Below are 25,365 nucleotides of genomic sequence, written 5' to 3'. Positions count from 1 at the left end.
AAAGGGAGACATGAATGGTCAATTGACACCCAGGGAGCGGAAAGTCTCCCTCTCCCAAGGTAGAAATTCCAACAGGTGCAGCCTGTGCAATGGCTGCCTCTTAGAGAGCCTTCTCGGCCACAGGTGTGTGTCATGGCGCACAAGTGGAAGCAGTGAGAGGGCGTCACACTGGTGTGAGCTGGAAGAGCAGCCCACCAGCACCTGAGGCTTCCATAAGAACATAAGCAGTGTTAGAAACTCAGATATATAATCTAGCTGCCAAATAGCACCTTAAACCTAGGTTGCCACAAAGGAATCTCAAGGCACCATTTCCGCCCCCACTGAGATTTATTATTGTTATTATTATTCATTTCATTTCTATACTGCTTTGTTTTCAAGAAAGAATCTCGAAGTGGTTTACAACACATTGAAACACCAACAAAGCAATCCAGAATAAAACAAATTCAAGCTTCAAGGAAAATGTTTCAGATCTTTCTCCGAGTTACATTTTGCTTTCCTGATATTTATTTATTTACTTAATTCGTATAGCTGCCCCATAGCAGAGGTACTCCAGGAAGCCAGTGTGGAGTGGTGGTTGGAGTGTCGGACTAGGACCTGGGAGATCAGGGTTCAATTCCCCACTCAGTCATGAAGCTCACTGAGTGACCCTGGGCCAGTCACAGCCTCTTAACCTACTTCACTGGGTTGTTGTAGGGATTAAATGAGGGGGTGAAAAAGGAGGGCTATAAATGCAATAAACAAATTCTTCTGCTTAACTACCTAAGAAAGCTGGAGGGGCTAGTCAGATGCTACTGTTATGAGAGGGAGAAAAACTTTCCTCTACTTTCTCTACGCAAGACAATGCAAAAATTCCAAATGCCTCCTTGTGTTACGCAGGCAAGTGAGCCAGCACAGCTGCTGCCACCCCATCTCAGGGATGACGCAAACAACCGAGGGGCAGGGAAAGACGTGCTTGCAGAACAAACCACATTTCTCTACACATGTAGGAGCAAAAATGACACGGAACAGGAACTTTGGGCGTGGCTTTCACAATCCTCTGCCGGTTTGAGTATGAAGGGGTTGTACACTTGTTGGAAGACAGGCTGCTTCCTGTAAGTCGTGCCTCCTCCCATTTCACATACCGTATTTTTTGCACCATAACACTCACTTTTTTCCTCCTAGAAAGTAAGGGGAAATGTCTGTGCGTGTTATGGAGAGAATGCCTAGGGGTGGCATGCCTATGGATTTTCCTCCTCTAAAAACTACGTGCGTGTTATGGTCGGGTGCATGTTATAGAGCGAAAAATACGGTATCTTTCAAGGCAACCAGCCTGTCCCATGCTAGGAGTTATAGAGTATTTCCACAGTGCCAACTCAAGGGGGAAGAAGTGTGTCATCCTCTTCTTGTAAATCTGGCCTTCTGCTGTTCTGTGCAAAATCAAGGAAACATTGCCAAAATTAAAAACACAGGAATCACATGTGGTGCTCTTGTGGCTCTGCTCTGCTATTAAACGGCAAAGATGAACAATAGTGTGCTTGTTAACTTTGTGCTGCTGCCTCTCAAATGCATCCCAGGTTTGCGGAGCAACCTCCCAAAGCCCTTATGTAAGAATACCCATTTGGAAATGCCGCAGAAATGCTCATGGGAAAAGTATGGAGAAAGACGGCCAAACAAGCCATGCGTCACTCGCCCGGTCCTTCGGATGCAGCCACCAACCCACCGTCCTGCAGAAGTCAGTGGGCAGCAATTAGGGAAACCATGTGGAGAAACACATTGCACACCTGCACCCTGAGAACATCTGGATCTCAGAGCCAGGTGTCTCAACACAAATTACCCTGATGGCTGAAAGCTGACTGCAGCCCAATCAACATTGGTAAAAGTGGGGCTGGCACAGTTGTAGTCACAGCTAAAACCCCATCTGAGAACTGCTGTTTTCTTGCATCAGCTTGGTGGTGATACGGAGGGGGGGGCATGTCTTCTTCACCTCCTTCTTCGCTACAATATATCCATTTATTTCCAATTGTCAATGACAAAAGGGACTAAAATCTATAAAAATTCATAGAAAATCAACGTGCCAATTTGCTTAATTTCCCTAGGACTCCATGACACCTCCCCTGTCCTCCATAATCCCTCAAGCAAGGTGTCACAACCCTAATCCTGTCAAATCACTCTGCCTGGCCTTTCCTCTGGGCAATGCCAGGTGGCAGACTATGCATACATGGACCATTGTCTTCTTATCACAGGTACTCAGGATGTGCTTATCTACGCATATCTCCAGCTCTGCATATTCCCCCCTCCCTCCTCCATATGTTAATCCTGTGTAACCCAACCTCTTCTTAATATATTCATGATGTAATCTGTGTAACCCAACCTCTTCTTAATGTATTCATCATGTAACTGGGATGTATTTTGCACTGTATTCTGGGACGTGGAGGGAAGTTTCAAAAGTTCATGTCACTCCTTTCTCGCTGTTCAATCTCGCCTTGAACCTGTTGCGCAATAAACATGGATCTTCTGCAGTTTGCTCCTCTCTGGCTGAACTCATTTTCCTCCGCAGGGACCCATGGACTTAGTCCGACGAGCTGGGTGGCAGAGCAGCCTCGCACCCAGATTTTGCCATAACAGTGGTCTTGAGCACTGCTTGGAGAGCCACACAGCTCTTCGGCTTCAGGTTAATTTGAGCTTTCTGGAGCCTCATTTAATAATAATAATAATCCTCTGCCCCTCTCTGAAAGATAAATTGGCCCCAAACAACCAATATATCCTGGCATATTAATGTTCCGCCCTATCCTTAAAATGCTAAAGAGGAGGAGCTCTGACAATTATGGTACGTTTCTGGTGGTTGCCCCACCACGGTCCACACTTTAAGCATAGGTGAGCAAGCTAAGATTTAAGATCAATCCCAAGAAGCACAGAGAGCCTTGGAGGGGGAGCCATGGGCCTTTAGATCACTTCCTACTCCAGCAAGGGCTGAAGAAACTGGGCCTGCTTGTGGCTTCATGAATGAAGCACAACAGTTACCCAAAGCCCTTTCACAGCAGAACATGAGTCACTTTCCTGCTTGTCGGGTTCCTCCCTCCCTGGTTCATCTCCACCCTCAGTTAGCACCACAGCCTGTGTCTGAACTCTTAGCTGGGACAGAGTGTTAGCAACCAATTACCAAGCAGAAGCCTGGGCCCTCCTGCTGCAGCCTCATGGCATTCAGACACACCTTCTGCAGGGAGAGCAACCACTGCCAATAATGAAAGGGGAAGAAGGGCTGTAGCTCAGCACAGAGCATCTGCTCTGCATGCAGGTCCCCATCATCTCCAGGTTGGCACAGGAGACAGCCCTGCATGAATAGGGCATGTTGAATTTTTCAGCTTCCAAAAATGAGGGGTGTTAAAAAGTTGCAACATGACTTGGGAATTCAAAATATATTTTGGTTCAATTAATATAATTTAGTTTTGCTTGGTAAGTACAGCGTGTGTACAATTGCATAGAAATCATTAAAAATGATTGCCAATTACATGCAGTTGTTGTTGTTGTTGTTTAGCATTACCTAATATTTCCAGAAGGTACAATTAAAATTCTTTGGTTTTCCAAAAATAGTTTATGTGCTTCTTTATCAAACGTAGATAGACTTACCAAGTTAAGTAGCAGATTTGAACTTAAGAACTACCCTGACAAACTAATCAACCTGCTATAGACCCAAAAACATCATCTCAGTCAGCATCTTTGTAGGTTTTGGTTGGGTTCTGCCAGGAAGGGTTTAGATTTTGAAAGACTTGGATTCCGATCCTGTCTCAACTTGCTGGCTTGCTTGATTCCCTCAACCAAAATCACTAGCTTTAGAGAGAACAGGCAAGGATTGAGGCACAGCAAGGATCTATTATAGTCCACCTCTATGCACGTTTACTCAGAAGTAAATATCACTGAGTTCAATTGGGCTTGCTCCAAAGCTAAGTCTGCATACGATTGCTGCTTCACTGCACAACCCTATGCACATTTACCCTCAAATTCTCACAAAGTTCAGGGGTTTACTCACTAGTAAGTGAGCTTCTAATTATAGAAACTATTCTGTGGATGGATGACTTCATTCAGAGGCCCTTTCCGCAGACTCTGCTCAATGATGCTAAAACTTCTTGGCAATGAAACTCAACTTTGAGAGTGATCAAGGTATGTCAATGCAGGTGCCCTGAATTGCTAGAAATTATAAGCCAAAAGATCTCTCCCACTGTCTTTCCTTTGCATCTCCTCCACCTCAAATTGCATCAGTTTACGGCACAACTTCTGCAAGAGCATAAATGTCCATGAGTCACATTCATAAGTAAGGGCTGGAGAAGTTCCTTTTCCTAAATGCTGTCAAGTATTAATTAAGAAAAGAGGGAAAACATTACAGAATCCCTTGATTACAGAAAAACCGAGTTTATAGCTCAACAACAAAAGTCAGTGACTTATATAACATGGCTGCAGTGTTTCAACAGGCACATTCCAAGGGCAGTTCATGAGGAACTGGCATTCTGAACTGGAAAAACCCTGGGGAAAGCTAGAAAATAGAATCATAGAATTGTAGAATTGGAAGAGGCCACAAGGGTCATCTAGTCCAACCCCTGCAATGAAGGGCATTTTCACCCAACCTGGGGCTCGAACTCATGATCCTGGGATTAAGAGTCTCATGTTCTACCAACTGAGCTGAGATTTGTGTTTACAGCTTTGGAACCCTCTGGAGATTTTTACCTGCCCACCTCTTTCTTTGGAAGAAGCACATTGCTGTTTTCCACCAACCACAATAAAACTGCAATTGGTCAATCAGGTCCCTCTAGAATAGCCTTACCCTGCCTTTTCTAATGCGCCAACAAGGATGCAGGGGCTACCTTAAAAGGATGCCCTTTGGAGGTTCTATGTCTCTGACTGCACTAAGGGCCCTACAAATTGCATGCAATACTTTTCCAAAGTTTCTTCCACACCATGTGCTGCATGGAAGGTAGGCAAACCACTGAGGTTCAAGCAGTTTGGTTTGCCCGGGTGTGTCCTGAACAAAAAGAAGGGGGGTTCCTTCCCCCAACCCCCCAATTCTTTTCTGCCTCCTTATTTTCTGGGTCCCAAACTACACATATCCAAATGAGACCTGGTTGCTGCAGGCATGTTCCATTTTAAGTGGAAGAATTACTTCCAAAAGTGACCCACTTTGGACAGAAAATAGTTAAAAGCTCAGACCCTTCTCTCCCCAACAAGGAGGGACAAACTATTATTTCACAGGGAGCAGCAATTAACACGATCAAAGGAATGGCCAGGCTGTGGCATACAGGCTGTTCCCAGGTTGCAACTAAGTAAACCATCAAAAAGAAGAATGCCAATTGTGCTACATTCCCTCTGTTACATCTTCATCTGCACAGAACATCCTTCACCAACTGGTGACCTCCAAATGCTCTTGGACTATAATTCCCATCAACCTCATCCACATGTAGGGTCTGTTTGCAGGTTTGGATGGGCAGATGAGGATGGAGGAGTGAGTCAATGAGCACTCAACCAAGGCAGAAGGCATCCTCTCTTGATAAGGTTTGAGGGTTCCCCAACCTCCTGGTCAGAATACAATTCCCACCAGTCAACATGGTTGCATGATGTTGACGTGTCCCCTGGTGCTGATGCAAGTTGAAGCCTGAAACATCTGGAGGTCATCAGGTGGGCAAAGGGCGCTCTAATGAGAGGGAGCCAACTCTGATGCTATCTCTGATCTTTGTCATAACTGCAGCTACTTTCGTAGCAATAGAAAGAGATCACATGAGCTCTCTCAGGTTACATACACTTCAGGTTACATACGCTTCAGGTTACAGACTCAGAAATAGTACCTCGGGTTAAGAACTTTGCTTCAGGATGAGAACAGAAATTGTGTAGCAGCGGTGCGAGGCCCCATTAGCTAAAGTTGTGTCTCAGGTTAAGAACAGTTTCAGGTTAAGAACGGACCTCCGGAATGAATTTACGTAACCAGAGGTACCACTGTAATTCTCACTAAGATTTCCTAACTTAAGTCAGCCCTGGGCCACAAGGGAAAAAGGGAGATGCCAGCAGCTCTTTTTTCCTCGGCAACTCTGGAGTCACAGGAAGGAGGAAAGCTGAAACAGTCCAACACTGGAATGAAGGGAATGGAGCAGAGAGGAGTGGAAAAGGTTTTCCCCCTGAGATCAAAAGCGCAACAGAGGCAGCCTTTTCCCTGTGTGACTTTGGCAGGCTGTGTGTGTCTGTCTGAGGGATCATCTAGATCACGGTGGTCCATGCAGCAGAGGCATTTTTTTGGCAGTCCTCAGCAACATCCTATGCCCCTCCTAGCCCTCAGGCCACCTTCCCAAAGCCTAGTTAGTGCTTTCCCAGCTTTGGGAAGGCAGCATGCAGGCATCAAATTCTGGCCTTGCTTCCTCCCCCCCCACCACCACCATGCAACAAGGCAGAGTGCGGCCGTGGGTTTTGTATCCAAGTACTCTCACTTGGTATGAAAAGTTAAGACTGCCCTGATCTAGATAGCAAGCCATCCAAAAGCAGAAGTGTCCCACTTGCATCAGTTCCTGTTGGGAGGCAACAGCTGCTTTGCTTCAGCTCTGTTTGCACACAAGCCAGCAAGGCTTGCCAGCAGGCAGGACAAAGTGGCTTCTGCGGGCAGCACATCTGGGACACTGGGAAGTAGAGTCGTGAGGGGGCAGGCAGATCTGAGCCAGGATGCACAACCCCCACGGGACATCCTCCTGCGTACAAGTCCCCCCACTCACTGTGATGGGGAAGAGGCTGAGGAAAATGTCTCCCTGCAAAATAGCAATCAGATCACTGATCCATCTAGCCCAGTATTGTTGACACTGATTGGCAGTGACTATTCAGGGCTTCAGACTGGAAGATGCCAGAGATTGTACCTGGCACCTTCTGCATGCACAGCAGTCACTCTACAGCCTGTCCCTGATGCTGCTTGGTCAAAGGGGCCATTTGGATGTTCTGCCTTGAGGATCAGAGGGTTTGGGCTGGTCCTGCTGGCAGCAGGTCACCCACGTCCAAGCGCTGTTGCTGTGCCAACTCACAGTGTTGGCACACTGAAGCCACTAGCAAGCTATAATGAAAGAGGTTGCCTTCTGTGGCTGCCTGCTGCTCAGTGTCAGAAAGGCACTTTCAAGGTTTGATAGCCAAGAGGTCACGATCCGGCTGACATGGAACCTTATAGGTACCTAAAAACCCCAAATGGATGCATATTGCATCATTACGGGCAATTGCACTCCACTCTGCACATGCCCCTTGCCAAGATTAAGCCTGGGCATTGGAAACGAAAAGCCAGCACAGAACCAGGTGGCAATCCTGCGCAGGTTTACTCAAGAAATACCACACAAAAGCTTTGCCTCAGTATAGGCTCTGCAGAAGCATGCCCACATCTATAAATCTTCATGTGGCATGTTATTATTTTAAGCTACTGCAAACTCAAGTCATCTGCATTTAAATACAATTAATCTTGCTCCTGAGGCTCCAACCGCACACCCCAGTCTCTCCCACAGAGTTGCTAGGCTAAAAAAAGAAGTTTTCCCAATGCCTAAAGTTCTCAGAACTAAGCAAGCTTCTAAAAAGGTAGGTTTAAAAAAGTCACTGCCTCGAGGCTGAGGTCCACGGAAGCGGATGCCACAAGGAGGCGGGGCGTAATTTTTAAGTGAAAACAGATTCCTTTGTTGTCTGCCGGGGGGGGGGGGAGAAAGAGATCATCCGGGATCCCTCCATCACCACTACCCGCTCCTGGCATCATAAAAGCTGGAAGAGGCCGGGGAAGGAGTAGCCCCAAAATGCTGTCGGGGGGGGAGGGGCGGCCTTCTTCCAATCGTATCACCGCATGGACTCCCCCCCCCCCCTCCATCCTGATCCACTGAAGGGAGCAACTATCGAGAAGGAAAAAGCAGGATTGGGACCCCATTTCTTCCAGATAGTCGTGGAGGGGGCGGCGCTCTCCTCTGCAATACATGAAAGTTTGGAGAAGGGAAGAGACTTGAGTATTTGGGGGGGGGGAGGCCACAGTCCAGCCCCCTCAAACGCGAGGGGATAAAAAGTCCCATCTGCATTCCACGTGGAAGCCGGAAAGAGCGCCTCGCATCTCCTGCTGCTGCTCAAAGAACCCACTAATATAATCCTGTTTCTCCCCGCGCAGTGGTCAGATCGTAGCGGCAGCCGCCGCCGCCGCCGCCCCCGCCCCTTCCCCCTGTCCCGGGAAACGGGGCGCCCAGAGCCGCCCAATCCACCCCAGACGAGAGGGTCCCTGGGTTCCCTTTCACGAGATCTCCGCGTCTCCCGCGCAGACGGGAATTCCCCGCTTTTGCGCTCCAGCTTGAAAAGCAAGGCGACGTTCCTTGCGCGTCCCTCTGAGCGCGTGCAGAGCGGCGCCGCCCCCCCCCCTAATCGCGCCGCCGTTTCCCGAGCGGACCCCCGAGCTGCCCCCACGTGCTCGCCCCGCTCCCTCGCCCAGCCCGGCGGGGCCCCGGCGCCGCGCCCTCACCCGCTGCACTTGGCTGTGGTTGAGCTCGGTGAAGAAGTACGCCAGCAAGTGGGAGGCGATCATGGCGCGGCGAGACGGGGGGCCGGAGCCCCGGAGCCGGGAGAGGGCGGCGAGGACGAGGCGGAGGCGGCCCTGCCTGGCTACCCGGCGCGGGAACAAAGTGGCTTCTCGAGGCTCGCCAGCGATGCCATCCTCCCCTGCCGGCTCCCGCGTGACGCGCCCTGCCCGGCGCCTCCCATTGGCCCCGGCCGGAGGGTGTGTAGAGCCTCAGCCTCGCAGGAGGAGGAGGAGGAGGAGGAAGGCGGCTGCTCGGAAATCCCAGCGGCCCACCCAGGCGGCAGCAGGCTCCTGAGCGAGTGCAGAGTGCAGCGCCCGCCCCGCCCACAGCCGAGGCTCCCCAAGGAAAAACGCGCCCGGGAGGTTGCGGCTCCGTTTATCACCCGCCCGCCCATGCCGCACCCGAGGCGCTTCTACTCGGGACACAAGTCCCAGGATCCGTGCCCAGGCTCTGAAAACAACACAAGCGCCCGCTTGGGCACAGCCTCGGGTATCCGAAGGGGTCCAATGCCCCACCCGGCATTCCCTTTGCACCTCCCTGGCCACGAGGGCGCTTTCTCGCCCTGGGCATCTTGCGCGGGGCGGCTGAGCAAAAGGAGCCCTAAAGGCGCGGCAGCAGAGAGGCCACTTTGGGGATTGGGGCTCTTTATTGTCCTGCAAGTGCAACATCGGAAACTAGCTGCGCCCCGTTGTGCATGGAGTCGGCGCCCCTCCAGGCACCGCATCCCGCTCTGACCCGCCGCGCACATGGCGCTCCGGCTCCCAGGTTGAGCTGAGGACTCGGCGCGCCGCCCTGCCTTGCGCTGCCCCGCCTCTGCCGGCGTCGTCACTCCGCCGGGGGCTGGCGAGCGTGCAGAACCGCACGACGCTCGCCTGAGCCGGGAGGGGCTGGCGCAAGGATCGCCGCCTGCCGGAGACGCGCGGCGGCGCCGGGTTCCTGAGCGCGTGCGGAGTGCGGCGCCGGGGCTAGAGGCGCTGCTTCGGAGTTGGCTGAGGGGGACGCGAAGCTTGTTCCCCTGCGGAGCCCAAAGGGTGGAGGAGCGAAATAGTTCTTATCGGGACAGTAAGCCATTTTAAATTCCAGTGTGCACCCTGAGGGGCCTGATGATGCTCCATTAAAAATGGCTTATATAAGGAAAGCTAAAAGTGCTTTTGGTGCCCTTTGAGAAAAGACTTCCAAATAGAAAGCTTTATGATGCTGTCATGTTCTTTGTCAAAGATGAGGAACCTGTGGCCCTGCAGAGATTGTTGGACTCCAACAGCATGGCTGGTGGTCGGGACATTTGTGCCCTGTCCTTCAAGCCCAGAGGAGCTTGCATGCAATCAAGCATAGTATTTGGGGACTCCCACAAATTTCCCACTCCTCTTCTACAGGATGGGCAAGCAATCCACAGAGCTGTCAATTAGGCTGTCAGTTATTTTGCAAGTGGAATTGAACCACATACCTGGCAAATTCAGTCAGAGACACAGAAGACTTCCACACCACCAATACATTCCAGGGTGGATTCATTCACATGCTGTCAAATCCAGGTTGTGTAATTTTTATTTTTATCATATATTTTGTATTTTTTAATTTTGTGTTCTTATGTTGCGAACCACCCTGAGATCTACAGATGAGGGGTGGTATACAAATTTTAATAATAGTAACAATAGCATATTTGGCCTTCTTGTGCAACAAAACCTATATCCCAAAAACCCCACCACCCCAGACAGTTTGCAATAAGGACCGTGAAGGGGAAGATGCATTGAATATCTGAAATAATGATTGCTTGAACTAATGTCGTATAACCTCACTGTATTGTCACAGTTGTATAATTGAGAACCAGTATGGTGTAGTGGTTAGCCTGCTGGACTAGTACCTGGGAGACCAGGGTTCAAATCCCCCACTTAGCCCACTGGGTGTGACTGCCGGTCGCTTCTTCTGAGCCTAACCTACCCCCGTAGAGTTATTGTGGCGGAGAAGTATGTATGCCACCTTAGCTTCTAAACTAACAAATCAGAATCAATGCTCTTTAGACACACAACATTGTAGAACCTCCCACCCTGCATTCTTTGTACAATCAAGTCAGAGTGAATGCTGAACAAACAGGTTGTCCAGAAGTGTTTGTACTGCATTGCCTGTGGTCTCTCCTCCAATGAAATGAAGGAGGAAACTGAAGATCTACTAGCTGAGTAGCATTAAGAAGCCGTGTGTCATTCTACCAAAATAACTCCATCTACACTACTGGACACTCTGCCCCATGCTGGTGCTAAACTCCCCCAATGTAGATTTATGCTGGCAAGTTGCACCCACAGGGCAGAGAGTGGGCACAGCCTAGTTTTGCCACCCTCTAATCTCTATCATACCAGCAGCATGCCAGCAATAACAGTGGCTCTTTGCAGTGGATCTGCAGCTGTTGGCTCCTCATGCATGGCAATGTCATTGGCTGCCTCCACATGCAATGTTTGTGGACAGTATAGTCCCTGACTGGGAAACCATGGCATAGATTCAAGTAATGCCAGGGACACACCTGCTGTTTTTACGTCGTTTCTTATTTGTATGTATATATCCATTTAAAATATTATGAAATTGCTTCTTAAATAACATGCTTCACAAAGTGCTTTATCACATTGAACCCCCAATAACACCATACAATATTATGAACATGAAGGGAGCGTGCTGGATCAGGCCACCCAGAGCCCTGTGGAGAACCCACAAGCAGGATTCGATCACAGGAGCGCTCTTGCAGTTTCCAGCGACTGATATTCAGAATCATTTCTGCCTGCGACTGTGAAGTCACAGCTTAGCCATCATGGCTAGCAGCCATCAATAGACAAATTCTTGGAGGAGGGAGCTAATTCTCTTTTAAAATCATCTTTGTGGTTGGTGGCCACATTACCTCTTGTGGGAGCAAGATCCATAATTCTAACTATGTGCTATTAATTTTAAAACAAAGAATCTGATCTAAAGCATTGCTGGCCGTGCTGGCTGGTCCACTGCAGCATGTAGAGCTACCTCAGTCGCCCTCACCCAGCCCCCACCTATCCGCCTGCCTTCTTGCCTCGACCAGCCTAGGGGGTGGCACTGGCCAAGGTTGTCCGCCTCCTCTGCTCCTGGGGTTGCCCTTGGAAAGTCAGCAGGGAGGGGGGAGATGGGGACAAAACTAGTTGGTTCTGCCTCTCCTCTTGGCACTGACTGGCTCTAATTACTGTTTGGGCTCCCTGCCTTCCGCCCCGTGAGTCCAGATGGGTGCCAGCCACTGTGGCCAGCCACTGTGTTTTCTTCCTTCCCCACAAAGCTGAATAGGTACAGGTGGTGTATCCGCAACACTGTGAAATTCTGAGCGTAAACCTGCTCTGCTCATCTGTGTAACATCCTACCACTCTTTGGCAAGGGAGCTAGTGGTTAGAGTGTTGGGCCAGTCCTGGGAGCCTGGGGTTCAAATCCCACACTCAGCCATGAAGCTCACTGGGTGTCACCCTGGACCAGTCACTGCCTCTCAGCCTAACCTGCCTCTCAGGGCTGGTTGTGGGGGGTTAAACAAGGAGGGGGGACGACCACATGTGTCACTTTGAGCTCCTTGGAGGAAGAGCTGGGGTAGAAATGCAATAAATAAATAGTGTTAGAATGGGTTTTTTTTGGGGGGGGGGGTTGAAGAGGATGAAACCAGCCCAGCTAAATCAGCAGCTGCAGTACTTTGAAATGATTACCCAATTTTGATGGCCAGTGATGGGGTTTTGATCTATGGAAATAATCTACAAAGATGGATGCATTTAATTAGGGGACAAGAAATTAGCAGCAATTTAAGATGTTAAAAATACCATGGAAGGTGGAGCTCGAGTGTGGTTTCACTATATCCTAGGGCCACAATGTTTAACCAGTTAATTAGTTGATTAAGGCTGTGGTTCTGTACACAGCTGCATGGGAGCCCCATTGAACTCAATGGAGCTTGTTTCAGAATAAACCTTCATAGAATTACCTTATATAACTGGTGCTGATTAACTGGATAGCAAATGTCTCAGAGCTTATTAGTAAGACAAGTGCCTATGGAAAGTGCAACTGGCAAGAAGCAGCATCTTAAAATTAGGAAGTCCAGGACCTCTTTTACATAGGAGAGTGACAGTGACAGTGACTCTTCTGCCTCCAGGACGACGACACACACACACACACACTCAACTTCTAAAGTAGGTCTGGGCGATAACTGGTTTTCAATATCACAATATATCAGCTAAATATTGTGATATATCATTATATATATATATATATATATATATATATATATATATATATAAAATAATATTTTTATTAAGGTTTTTACATTAAAAAAACCCAGAAAAATAACAGAAAAATACAAAACGACAAAAAACAGCAACATAACAGAAAAAAGAAGAGAAGGAAAAAAACAAATAAAAACAATTCCATCTTCATAATATTCCTTGCATTTACTTATTTCCCAGACTTCCCCACACCTCCCTTCACTGTATTCCAGTTCATATATTTGATCAGCAGATCCCTTCCCTCTATCTTAACTGACCTTTATCTTAATTTTGATATCTTAATATATCTTGATCTCCTTGATATCTTAAAATATTGAGTCTTTTAATTTTACACCTTTTTACTAATAACCTTTTACGTTCAATCTGATGTCATTCTAGCATTCATTAATCTTATAATATTTCTATAAATAATCTTTGAATTTATGATATATATCATGAAATAAGGAAGGAACTACACAGAGGCAAACAGGACAATGTCCTGGCAATTACTTCTGCAATCTACTGCCAGCACTCTCCATCACTGCCGCAAGGCCTCATAGGCCACGGCCGTTACTGCTGCCACTTTCCATTGATTTGGACAAAATAGCCTTGCGAACCAATTTTGGGCCATGGGCAGGAAGTTCTGCAACACCTGATCCACTGTAAATTGAAAAGTGTGCACTGGAAGGTTCAAGTGCCTCTTTCTACAAATGTTAAATTGTGTTTTGTGCTTTAAAAAACATACGTTTTCCACCCTGGTTGCTTTCAGAGAAATAAATATTTAGTTTCTTCATGGTGATTCACTTTGCAATTTTATAGCTCTCCCCTTTTAAAGGGCCTTCTTCCTCTCCCTTGAACTGTGCCCTGCGAATCTAAAAGCCCCTCCCAGGGCATCTGTCCTGTCTAAATATAGCCTCAATGCAGTTTTATTGGATGCTGTAAAGGGCACGGAAGAATTAATACTTCCTGGGGAGCCTTCTGTTACAGCAGCACCTTGACTGGGTTTTACAGTCCCTCGCAATCACTCTCTAAGGCAAGTCATTTAGCACAGAACCGAGAGGGAGACTTTGTTCTCCCAGAGGACATTAGAGGTGTGTCTGAACCACACAGGTCCAGGGGTGGGCTGATACGGCTGGAAGCCACTCCACGAAAAAACAAGACCCCTGCCCAAAGAAAACTGTTTAGGAGAAGAGGTGGGAGTGGGAGTTATTGCCACATTTTTTTAAATAAAAAGGTTCTAGGCTGGAACCCTTTTTGAAGTGGAAAGAGGCACGTTCTTATGTGAAGTTCCTCAGAATCTAATGTGGTCCAAATCCAAGCGGAGATTTATCGCCAGAAGAGCACCAGACAGTGGTCCATTCAGTTCAGCATCCTGCTCTTATATGATCCAGACACTGACCTAGCCCTTATATAGGGAAAGATCCTTGGAAGTCAAGCCTGCTACTGTCACAGATGCTGGTGCTGCTTAATCTTTTCAGCATGACACTACGTCATTCACTGACTCCTGCTAAACCCCAGGCAAAATGAATGCGTGACTCAGGCTCAATAGAATGGAGAACATCTGCCCTTTGCTTGTAAATGACTTTTTAAAAACCCATTTCAAATAAGATACATGCAAACAGTGGATAGCTAAGCCCTTTCCTCAAGCATCTTGGTAGGTTTGCACAGATGAAATATGAACGGCACTCTCACTCCCAGTCCATCTAGCCCAGCATCCTGTTCTCACAGTGGCCAACCAGATGCCCAAATGGGAGGCCCACAAGCAGGAGATGAGCACAAGAGCAACTCTCCCTTCCTCTGGTTTCCAGCAACTGGGATTCAGGGGCATTGCTGCCTCTGAGCATGAAGGCAGAGAAGAGCTGTCCTGGCTAGTAGCCCCTAATAGCCTTCTCCTCCATGAATTTGTCTCATCCTCTTTTAATGCCACCTAGGATGGTGGGAGTGAGTTCCACAGCTTAGCTATGCATAACATGAAGACGTACTTTCTTTTATCCGTCCCAAATCTGGATGTGTTACTGCTAACGAAGCAAGCCAGCTGCCCAACCTTTTGCTTTGCCAGCACTGAGATAGTTCCTCCTCTCAGGCTCACATTCGAAAGACATGATGCAGGAGGGAAAGGGGGGGGGGTTGGGAAGAGGGGAAGCAACCTCAGAGTGACAGCTTTGCCTTTGCAGATTCTGACCATTGGTAAGAGCAGCAACCCGTGGCTGATCTCAGTGGCAGCTCTGGCTGCCGTGCCCTTGATAAAAAGCAGCCTCATTGTGGCTTCCACCTGAGGATCTGTGGGACTTGTGGTTCTGTGGTTGGAAAGTGAGATGCTTTTACTAAAAGATTCTGACCACAATTCCCAGAATCCCTTCAGAGAAACCTTTGAAGGTGCCTCAGGTGGTAGAATCCTGTGAGCGTGGCACCACACACACACACACCACTGCCAGAGAAGCAGGAAGAAGCAGTGGCAACTGAACTCTTGTGAGATTTCGCTGCTGCTGCTGCATCTTCACCTCACTTTTCCCCTGGCAATGAACTGCCCATCGCTGCTGCCACTAGAGAAGCAATAAGAAGTGGCTTCTGTGTTCTGACGAGATCTCACCGGAAGCCGAAGCTGTGTGACTCCAGTAAGCAGGACTGCAGCGGCCATGAGAGGACAGCACCTTCCCATTTCGCCTCAGGCAATGAAACAGAATGTGTCCTGGTCATTTTACAGTTTCTTGAAATAGAAACAATGTTAGTCAGGCCAGTTTCCAAAGGGTAGAGAAGAGGCAGAGCACGTGGGGCGGGATGTGGGCAGAGCAAAGCATTCCTGCTGCTTGGCTGCTCAGGAAGACAGAGCTCTAGGCTCCAGGAACACAAGCGGTCCTACCACCCTCATATCTGAGGGCAGCATTTCAATATATAGGTATCTGTCTATATACATAAAAGTGTAATGCTGTCATCACACACAGCCCCCATTGGAGGATTTGCAGTGTCACATCACAATCTTGGAAATGGTGTTGGGAAAATGAAAGGGGCACTTAGTAGTTGCATTGGGGTGGGGAGGGGAAGTTCTAGGGGGTTAATGTGGGGAGAATGGTGGGGGATTGGTGAGTTGAGTGAGCAAGGACACAGCACCGTGTGTGTGTGTGTGTGTGTGTGTGTGTGTGTGTGTGTACACATATATATGACATCAGTATTGCTGAGGGGTTCATGATGAAGAATACTGACAACTAGGGACAAAACTAGAGATCACTAGCAGAGCACATATGTTGCACACAGGAGGTCCCAGGAAAAGTCCCTGGCATTTCCAGTCCAGCCAGCTAGTGATGGTGAAGGTGCTTCTCTGTCCGAGTCCCTGGAGAACCATCGAGAATACTCAACAAGAATCCGGATGAACAAATAGTCTGACTTGATACAAGGCAACTTCCATCATTGGCTCCTGCTACTGCATTTTAGCATTTATCACACTATAGCATTTTCACAGGCATTTGTCTCCATAATTATTTTACAACAGCCTTGTAAGGTAGGCTAATATTATGATCTCCCTTGTTGCAGATGGGAGAAAGGCTGAGACAAGAGGCACTTACATAAACGTGAATCCAGATGCCAGTAATCTTGGCGTGAAAACACACCCAACATTTCCTTGCCCATACAGGGCTCAGAGGGAGCCGGTTTTTCCAGCTTTGCACACAGCTGACTGCCTATCCTTTGTGTCAGTCATGAGGTCTCTCCCTTTTCTGGGAGGATGGCTGTGGACAGTGTCACTTGGCTGGACTTTGCATCAATCAGAAAGTTACTTCCCCCTTCCCACAGAGTGGTAGACAAAATGTGTGTTTTTTTTGAAAGTGCATGTCTGTGTGTGCAAAGGGATAAGTCAGTAAAAAAACGAAAGCCCACTTGAATCATCAGGGCAAGAATGACCTGAAACTAAGGACACATGATGTATCGGTGCAGGAGTGGCCCCCCACACACCCCGACTGCAGTACCCACTAAGAACATAAGAGCTGGCTGGATCAGGCCAATGGCCCATCTAGTCCAGCATCCTCTCCACAGTGGCCAACCAGATGCCTGTGGAAGACCCCATAAACAGGGTGCAAGATGAACTCTCTCCTTCTGTAATTTCCAGAGACTGGTATTCAAAAGCATCGCTGCCTCCAGCAGTGAACAATGTAGCCTAGCAGCCATCGACAGCCTTGTCCTCCATGAATCTGTCTACACCTCTTTTAAAGCCATCCAGAGTAGTGGCCATCACTGCCTCCTGTGCAAGGAGTTTCACAACTTAATATGCTCTGTGTGAAGAAAAACCTTGTTTTATCTGCCCTGAATCTTCCAACATTCAGCTTCTGAGGATGTTGTCCAAAGGTTTAGTGGGATTCCCCTGCTCCATCTTCCACGTGACAGCCCTTTTGCACCCAGGTGAAAGGGTGCAAATGTGGGTGAGCGGAAGAGCCGTGCTTGCATTTCAGAGCAAGTGGGTGGCTAGAGGCCCCTTTCCAGGGGCTCAGCTGTGTGCAAAGGACTCACGGTTGCCCACAATGGCTTCATATTTGAGAGAAGAGGACTGGAGTGACTTTTAAAACCATTCAGTCTTGCTCCTTCACACCCTATACCCTATAATGCAATTCACCTGGGATTTGTGCACCAGACCAAGAATTTGTTGTGCAGGAGGCCTCCCTGAAAGAGCACGCGGGAAGAACTGCAAGGCCGGGTCAGAAACCTCCCTGTCCCTTGTAACCTGAGGATGCTGGTCTGGAATAGAAGCTGCCACATGCCTGCCAAGCTGCCCCATCAAAATGGTGTGGAAACATTTGTCCTCTGAGACTGACCACTGGTCAGACCCCGGTGCTCCAGCTTGGGTTGGACCTCAAAGTGCAGGGTCCTGGGGCCCCCAATGACCAAGAGAGCAGCAGAGATTGGAGGAGGCATCAACTAGCAGGCCCAGCATCAGCACCTGAGATGTTCTACACATACCAGGGGCCATCAGGTCAGATGCTGGTTGCTGCAGCATCGCTTCTTCCTTCCTTCTTTTTTTAAAAACCATATAGCCGAGGAATGGCCAAGGAGGCATGAACATGGTTGCAAATGCTCATTTTATTAAAGCTTTTCTAGTACTTGTTCCCAAATGTTTGGCAGCAGGAAACAAGACAGCAGCAGAAAACTCCATTTTATCCCCGTAGTCACGTTGGTGCTGTGAGTTTTTATCAATGTGAAACTGCATATGCTCAGAGTATTTCTTTTTGCAGTCTGTGTTGGCCAGCTTTTTGCTCCAGCTTATCAGGAAGGCAGATGCAGTTGCAAAGCATATAATGGCTGAATGGGAGAGAAGTGTGTGCTTTGCAACTGAAGTATTGCACAAAGCTCCCCATCGCCCTCCATGCAGAGTCCGCAAGAGGCAGCAGCCAGAGGCAGATTTAGGGGAGCACAACAAAGAGCCTTGGGGGTGCTACACCTATGATGTAGAATGGAAGGTGAGAGGTGTACATAAGAGGTGCAGCAGCTACATAAGACCAGAGTGGCCCCTCCTGGATCCTTAGACCCCATTTCTGGCCATATCAGGGGAGCAGGAAGCTCTGGCCAGCCGTTCTCCCCATGTGCCAGCTGCTACAATGCCACCGCAAGGAGGAAGGTTCAGGGGTCTTGGTGCTGCTACTACAAACCCACCGCTCTTCACTCCTCCAGTGACCTCCACTTCCCTTTTTCCATCTAAGCTCCTGCCTTCCAGAACCATATGCTCCAGGTTGACCCAGCCAAGCATAACTTTAGCCTAGGCACGGCTGCAAAACACCTCCTCAGGAGGGAACAATTCACAAGGGAGGAGGGGGTACCGGTACTTAAGGTCCCACTGTCCCACTGAAAGTCTTTCCCCTACACAGAGAGAAAGAGAGACAGAGACAGTACCTGTTTGCATGGAAGATGGAGCCAGCTTGTTTTCTGCTGCTCCAGGAAGAGGACCTGAACCAATGGATTCAAATGACAAGAAAGGGCATTCTGACTAAACCTTAGGAAGAACTTTCTGATGGCAAGAGCTCTTTGACAGTGGAACAGATGCTTTCAGAAAGTGGTGGGCTATCCTTCAATGGAGGTCTTTAAACAGCATTTGGACAACCATCTGTCTGGGATTCTTTAGCTGTGATTTCTGCCTTGCAGACGGTTGAACTAGATGGTCCCTGGGGTCCCCTTCCAACTCCATGATTCTACCCCACTACTAATAGGGGTTCCAGAAAAGCAACCTGGGGAGGGATTCCAGAGAGAAGAGAGAGTGGGGTGGGTGGGTTTTGCACGCATACATGCCACACAACCACCATTCTGCTGCTGGAGATTCCGCTGTGCTAAGGACACATTGCAGTGGGAAAGAAGTCGTTGGGTTTGTATTACCCATGGCTGCATCATAACATGTCAAAAGATGGAGTAAGTACACTAATGTACTCATTCGAATGGATCCTTTGCAAGTTGGAACACTGCATCACAACATCCGGAGAAATGCAGATTTTGAGTGACAGCCTCTCCTCTTGTTTATTTTCCACTTTCCTCCTCCTCAAGTGCTACTCAAGTGTGCTTGTCACAACCAGAGCTGTCAAAAGCTGGCTTCTTCATCCAGAGGGCAGTTTGCATTGCAAGCAGGATATATAAAGCACAGAGCAAAGGATATGAATGTCATTCATAATAACATATATTCATCTGTCAACATCACTTACATGGATTGCTTCTTGCTAGTTACTTTAAATAAATAAAAAAGTCTTCCAAACTGATATCATAGAGCTGATTTCATAGAGCTGTGTTTCTGCCAAGAAGAATCCAGGAGATTAAGGTGACAGTCCAGCAATTCATAGCAGTGATTTACAAGGGATCCTGGATGGAAAATGTACTTGGCTCATATTTGTTATACTAACCTCTCTGATTTGGAATGTGTAAACACATTTGTTGTTGCCGATGATGAGTTTTGCCTGAAGTGTTGTGAGGCTGAGCAACCATCTTACTTGTTTGTTTATGCATTTCTAGCCCATCTTTTTCTCCAAGAAGCTCAAGGTAGCATACATGGTGTTGTTTAGTCATTCAGTCGTGTCCGCCTCTTCGTGACCCCATGGACAAGAGCACGCCAGGCCCTCCTGTCTTCCACTGCCTCCCGCAGTTTGGTCAAACTCATGCTGGTAGCTTCCAGAACACTGTCCCATCATCTTGTCCTCTGTCTGCCCCTTCTCCTTGGGCCCTCCATCTTTCCCAGCATCAGGGTCTTTTCCAGGGAGTCTTCTCTTCTCATGAGGTGGCCAAAGTATTGGAGCCTCAGCTTCAGGATCTGTCCTTCCAGTGAGCACTCAGGGCTGATTTCCTTAAGAATGGATCGGTTTGATCTTCTTGCAGTCCATGGGACTCTCAAGAGTCTCCTCCAGCACCAGAATTCAAAAGCATCAATCCTTCTTTATGGTCCAGCTCTCACTTCCATACATCACTACTGGGGAAACCATAGCTTTTACTATACGGACCTTTGTTGGCAAGGTGATGTCTCTGCTTTTTAGCATACATGGTACTCCCCCTCAATTTAATCCCCACAACAACCCTGTGAGCTAGGTTAGACTGAGAGGCAGTGACTAGCTCAAGGTGACCTTCATGGCTGAGTGGCAGAATTCAAACCCTGGTCTCCCAGGTCCAATGCTGTGATGGCTAGGACTGATTACAGTTGTTAGGCCAAAACATCTGGAGGGCACCAGGCTAGGGAAGGCTGATCTAAACTCAATGGGTCCAAGACCAAAATTATCATCTTCCTCCTCAAGAGTCATGTTACGTCTCCCATTCCAGCATGGCAAAAACATGTCCCTTCCTCTCTGCTCCCTTGGCATACAGTTCTGTGCCCTGTTGTTGCCTTGTTTTTGTTTGATTTCATTTAATATTTGCAACCCACATATTCTCCACACAGCATAGTGCAATAGTGGCAGAATAGCAGCCCAGAAAGCCATATGTCAAATGATCAAGAGAAAACAGCAAATGAAGATAATGCAATGTCCATCTCCAGAGCCTTATGTCAGCCCCCATCACCTCTGTCCAGAACTCTGCTGCAACTCTCTCATCCCTCTGATCATGCAATGCCTCTCCTGGGCTACATATACATACAGGCTTCCTGTCAGTACCCAGATGCAGCCCCTCCTGTCTCTCCAGACATCCCAGGGCACACTTTCTGAAGTACCATTTGCACACTGAGAGCTCCACAGAATGACCACTTATGCCTTATCGAAACAGAGGAGATGCATTGCTCCAAAAAGGAAGCAGGCGAAAGAGACATATGCATAAAATTTGCATGTGTTAGCAGTTTATAGGCACAGGTGCAAATTTAGAAATAATTGCTATATTTTTTTAATGAAATGCATCTCATCATAATGACCAGGTGACCTCAGCTGTTCACTGCTGATGGGCAACTTCAAGGCCCACTGATCTTCGTCTTTATGGTTCTTCCTCTTCAAAACAAACTTGGACTGGAAAAGCACTTGAAATAGAGGGCTGTCCTCTGTAGAGTATTATGGATGCAATACGACTACCTGAGCATTGGCTAGTGCAATATGTGGTGCTTTCTAAATGGTTTGTTGCAGCATGTTGAAACCGACACTATGCAAGAAGGGAAGCTAAATTGTGTCAGTTCTTTGAAAATGAAAATACGTTGAGAAAGGACCCAAGACAGTCAGGTGGCAAATCTGGGTTGCACACATAACAGAGCACACCAGGTCTTGTGTCACTAGGCCTAGATGCCAGGTGGGGCTCCTGCTGGGGCGGTGCAGATAAGAGTCCCCTGGTTCTGCTGCAATGAGGAGGTAGGCACACTGAGTGTGGGGCTAGGGAGGGAGTTTTGCCCAAGGCTCTGTCAAAACCTGGACCCCAAACTGCCACACATGTGCACTCCACATACCCCACTTAGTAGAACGGGTCAGGGAATGGCCATCCGCCTTGATGCACCTGCCTTGCTTCCAGGTTCAATACCCTTTCCAGGTTCAATACCCTCAAAGCTTGCAGGTAGGGCTGGGAAAAACTCCTGCAAGAAGTGCTGGAGAGCGACTGCCAGTCAGAACAGACAACACTGAGCTAGTTGGATTCAAGGTCTGATTCAATATAAGGCAGCTTCCTATGCTGTCAAAGTAGCATATCTATCTATTTATAGTTCTCTTCGACACAGTAAATGCATTTTCATTTTGGGGTAGTACAATTATGTACACGTCTGTTATCGTCACACAACATCACCATCAGGAAGCGAGTTCCGTGCTAATGACAAACCGTGTTCAAAGCTGTTCAGAAAAAGCTAGCATGTCAGGATGGAGGCTTCTGGGTGGGGCTGCAGGAGGTGAGTGGTGGGCCCTCCCTCAATGGAGGTCTTTAGGCAGCCCTCTACTTGGGATGCTGTTAGATCTGGATCCCTTGCACTGAGCAACAGGTTTGATGAAATGGCCTACAAGACCACTATCCCATTCTTTAACTCTAGATTTGTAGCTTGGGAGTATTTTTAAATGCAGCCTCGGAGAAGTGTCCACCTGGTTCATACCCCCCCCCATCAACGACAGATGTTGCACCAGCAGCCCCCCTTCCTAGAGAAACATTAAACAAGCAGGATTGAGCATTTTCACCAATGCTAAAACACCTGTACAGGTTTGTTTCCAAGCCTAGCTCAAAGTGCTAGACTCACCATGGTATGGTCTGATCCCTTAGGAATCTGCCTGATTGTCATGTGCCTATGGAGGCTCTGTTCTGAACGCTCCACTCGTGGAGGTACTGAGCATGGAGGCTATAGGCAGGGCCTTTTTGCTGGTGGCACCCCAGCTGGGGATCTCCCTCCTCAGAACAGGTCACCAGCCACGAGCCCCATTAACATTACCTGCTCAAAATTTCAAAGCCACACACTCTCTCCCGTCTCTCTCACACATTATTCTTTCTTGAACCTACAGAGGCATTTCTGTCAATCTCTGCGCAACTCAGCCATTCCAAAAGACTAGCTATGGCAAAGAGGTCTCTAAGAAGAAAATGCATGTGATTGACTGGGCTGTCACTACGTCAGCCCTAGTAGGAAAGCCCTTCATCCATCTGAGAACTGTGGAATGCTAAGGATGCTTGGAGTTGTAACTCTGTTATGGGAAAACTACAGTTCCCAGGATTCTTTGGCAGAAGTCATGTGCTTTAAGTGTACATTGGATGTACTTCGAAATCAAAACACAGACACACACACACAGGGCTGGACCAAGGCATTTGGTCCACTTTGAGGCTTTCTACAATCCAGCAGTATATAAATTTTATGAAACAAATCAATGAAGGCAAAGTAAAAGGTGATGCTCCCACCAGACAGAATCCAACCAGCTTGGCAGGTGAATCCTATTGCAATTGCAGCAATGAAGCAACATTCACCCCCATTCCTGAGGGCAGCAGGGCAGGTTACAGGACTCATGGGGGGGGAGTGGGGGCAGGGGGCCTTGCTCAGGTAAATGCCAGGGCTGAGCCTGAACCTGAACACATCCAGATAGGAGGAACAGTGTTGAACTGTAGGCATTTACTCTCTGGCTGAACCCAGGCAGTCTGCACTGAGCAGAGAGAAAGCTCAGTTTGCCCATCAGGTCGGCTGTGTTTGCTTGACTGACTCTTCTCATTTTTATCTAAATGCTCAATTACACAGTTAAAACAAATATTGTTGTATCTCAGTAAAGAGAAGGTTCTGAAACTATTTCATGTAGATTTAGTTAATTAACACAGAGACAATTAATGCATTCTTTGGCAAACCCTCTTCAATACTTGGCTCGAATCAAGAGTTGAAGCAGAATGACTTGTAACAGAACAATGCAATTAGCCCTGATCCCTCTTTCATGGGGGCAGCTCCAATTCAAAAGTCCACCGTTAACATGTATATTAGTTAATTAACCAATCAATCTTGCAATCACAGCTAATTATTACGAATACATCTTTCTGCTTAAACTTCTGAACTGTTTCTTTTGCAGGCATTTCCCCCCCCCCCCAAAAAAAGGGGGAACATGTTATTCCTTTCCCAGCAACCAGTAAATGTGTGCCATGGTCTTATTTAATAAAATCTTGTCTGTTGTCTGAGTGCTCTCTTTTCCCAGACAGAGCTACATGCTTATTTTAAACCTCAGTGTTTGCGGGGAAACTGCTATTCTGAACCTTGCATCACTTACTACCAGCAGCAAGATTTTCAGGGAAACACCTGTCTGTAGAATTAAACTAAGGGCAGCAAACTTCAACCAGAACCAAGCCAGTTCAGTTACACTGGAAGCAAAATCTAACCAGAAAACATAATGGGTTTGACACTGGGTTCTGTTAACAGAAGATGCTTCTCTAAGTCTTCTTCCTAGAGGCCTTATGCCCACTTAATATATTTACTCCAGGAATACAGTTCCAGATGTCCTGCAGGTGTCATTGGACTCCCATCAGTCATGACCTTCCATCACTCATGAACTCCCATCAGTCATGACCACCATGGTCAATGGACCTCCAATTTCTGGAGGTCTACTCTACAGCTTCCCCATCCTTGCATATAGTCCAATCACACTCTGCTTTCTTTAAAAGCCATTCTCTGCTTCCAGCCTCAATTATCTGCACAACTCTAGTTTATCAGTTTATGTTGCCCTGTAAAGTCAACATAATCATGCATAACAAGAAACTAGTTTCAACATAAGGGGTGTCAACATACATCCCGGACAATGCAAGATATTTGCATTGTCCATCTAGATTTTATCTTTCCTGTTGCTGAACATCTCCCTTCCCTGATCGCTATGTTTTCTATACAGTGTTTCCTTCCTATCAGGCTTTGGAGGAATCAGACAGAGAAGACACACAGAGAAAAACACATCAGCTGAAAATTCACCATGGAGCAAGGCAAGCTGTGTTCATCCTGAACTTTTCAGGATTATAAACACTGCAAGTGACTAGGAAACACTAGACTGGAATGTTAGTATTTAAACCTGTGGTGAAAAGGGTTGCACCAAGTTCATCTGAAGGATGAGCTACCTGTTTGCTCGAGGAAGCTGAAAATTACACACCTGCCTAAGCTGTATTCCTATTAAAGATACCTTAATTTTCAAGTGGGCTGTAAAAACTGAAGCCTGGCTTGCTTCTCCCTCTCACCAAAACAGGAGAGGTGCTTAGAGGTGAAAAGAGAGTGCTCTTACCTGGTTGAAGATTTCCTGGTCCATGGCATCAAGGTCCCTGCCAGCCATCCTCTCTCTCAGTTGTGGGGAAGCAATTTAGAACAATGTGGTGCCTGCTCTGGAGTTCCCTCTTTAAAGACTTGCTCAATACGGACTGAGTGGGTGGAGAGAGAGAGAGAGAGAGAGAGAGAGAGAGAGAGAGAGAGAGAGCGCTAGCATCTACGAGACTCACGGAGGGAGGTCACTGCCTGGGCTTGAGGCAGAGAAATACGGGATTGTAGCAGGAAGCAGTTTAATCCCAGAGCTGAGCGATGATGAGCAGCCAAATAAATAAATAATTCACCCCTCTGCTGTCAAAAAGGCTTGTCTGTGGATGTAAAAAGCCAGAATCTTTGGGGCGCGGGGAGTTTTGCTCGCAGCCCTGCTCTGCTCCAGGGTAAAACTGGCACGTGGCCGGCAGGAGGGAGTAACGCAGGAGGTTCAATGCAACTTAGTCGTTTTGAT

At 47.8% G+C, this 25,365-nt stretch overlaps 1 protein-coding gene across 2 annotated transcripts in view; it reads right to left on the bottom strand.

The window, feature by feature from the left end:
• HK2 (hexokinase 2) overlaps positions 1-25,030 on the bottom strand; it is a 52,035-nt gene extending 27,005 nt beyond the window's left edge. The window contains exon 1 of one of the 2 annotated variants that reach the window (XM_083453832.1): positions 24,883-25,030. In XM_083453832.1, coding sequence (XP_083309958.1) covers positions 24,883-24,930 — 48 coding nt within the window. In that variant the 5' untranslated portion in view covers positions 24,931-25,030. Of the gene's footprint in view, positions 1-8,470; positions 8,912-24,882 lie in introns of those variants that run through there. The other variant, XM_083453831.1, reaches the window with a different exon arrangement.
• Positions 25,031-25,365: the final 335 nt, after the last annotated feature.

This window comes from Podarcis tiliguerta (assembly GCF_965153285.1).
Source record: "Podarcis tiliguerta genome assembly, chromosome: 8".
Classification (NCBI taxonomy): Eukaryota; Metazoa; Chordata; class Lepidosauria; order Squamata; family Lacertidae; genus Podarcis; species Podarcis tiliguerta.
This window is presented reverse-complemented; position numbering and strand designations above follow the sequence as displayed.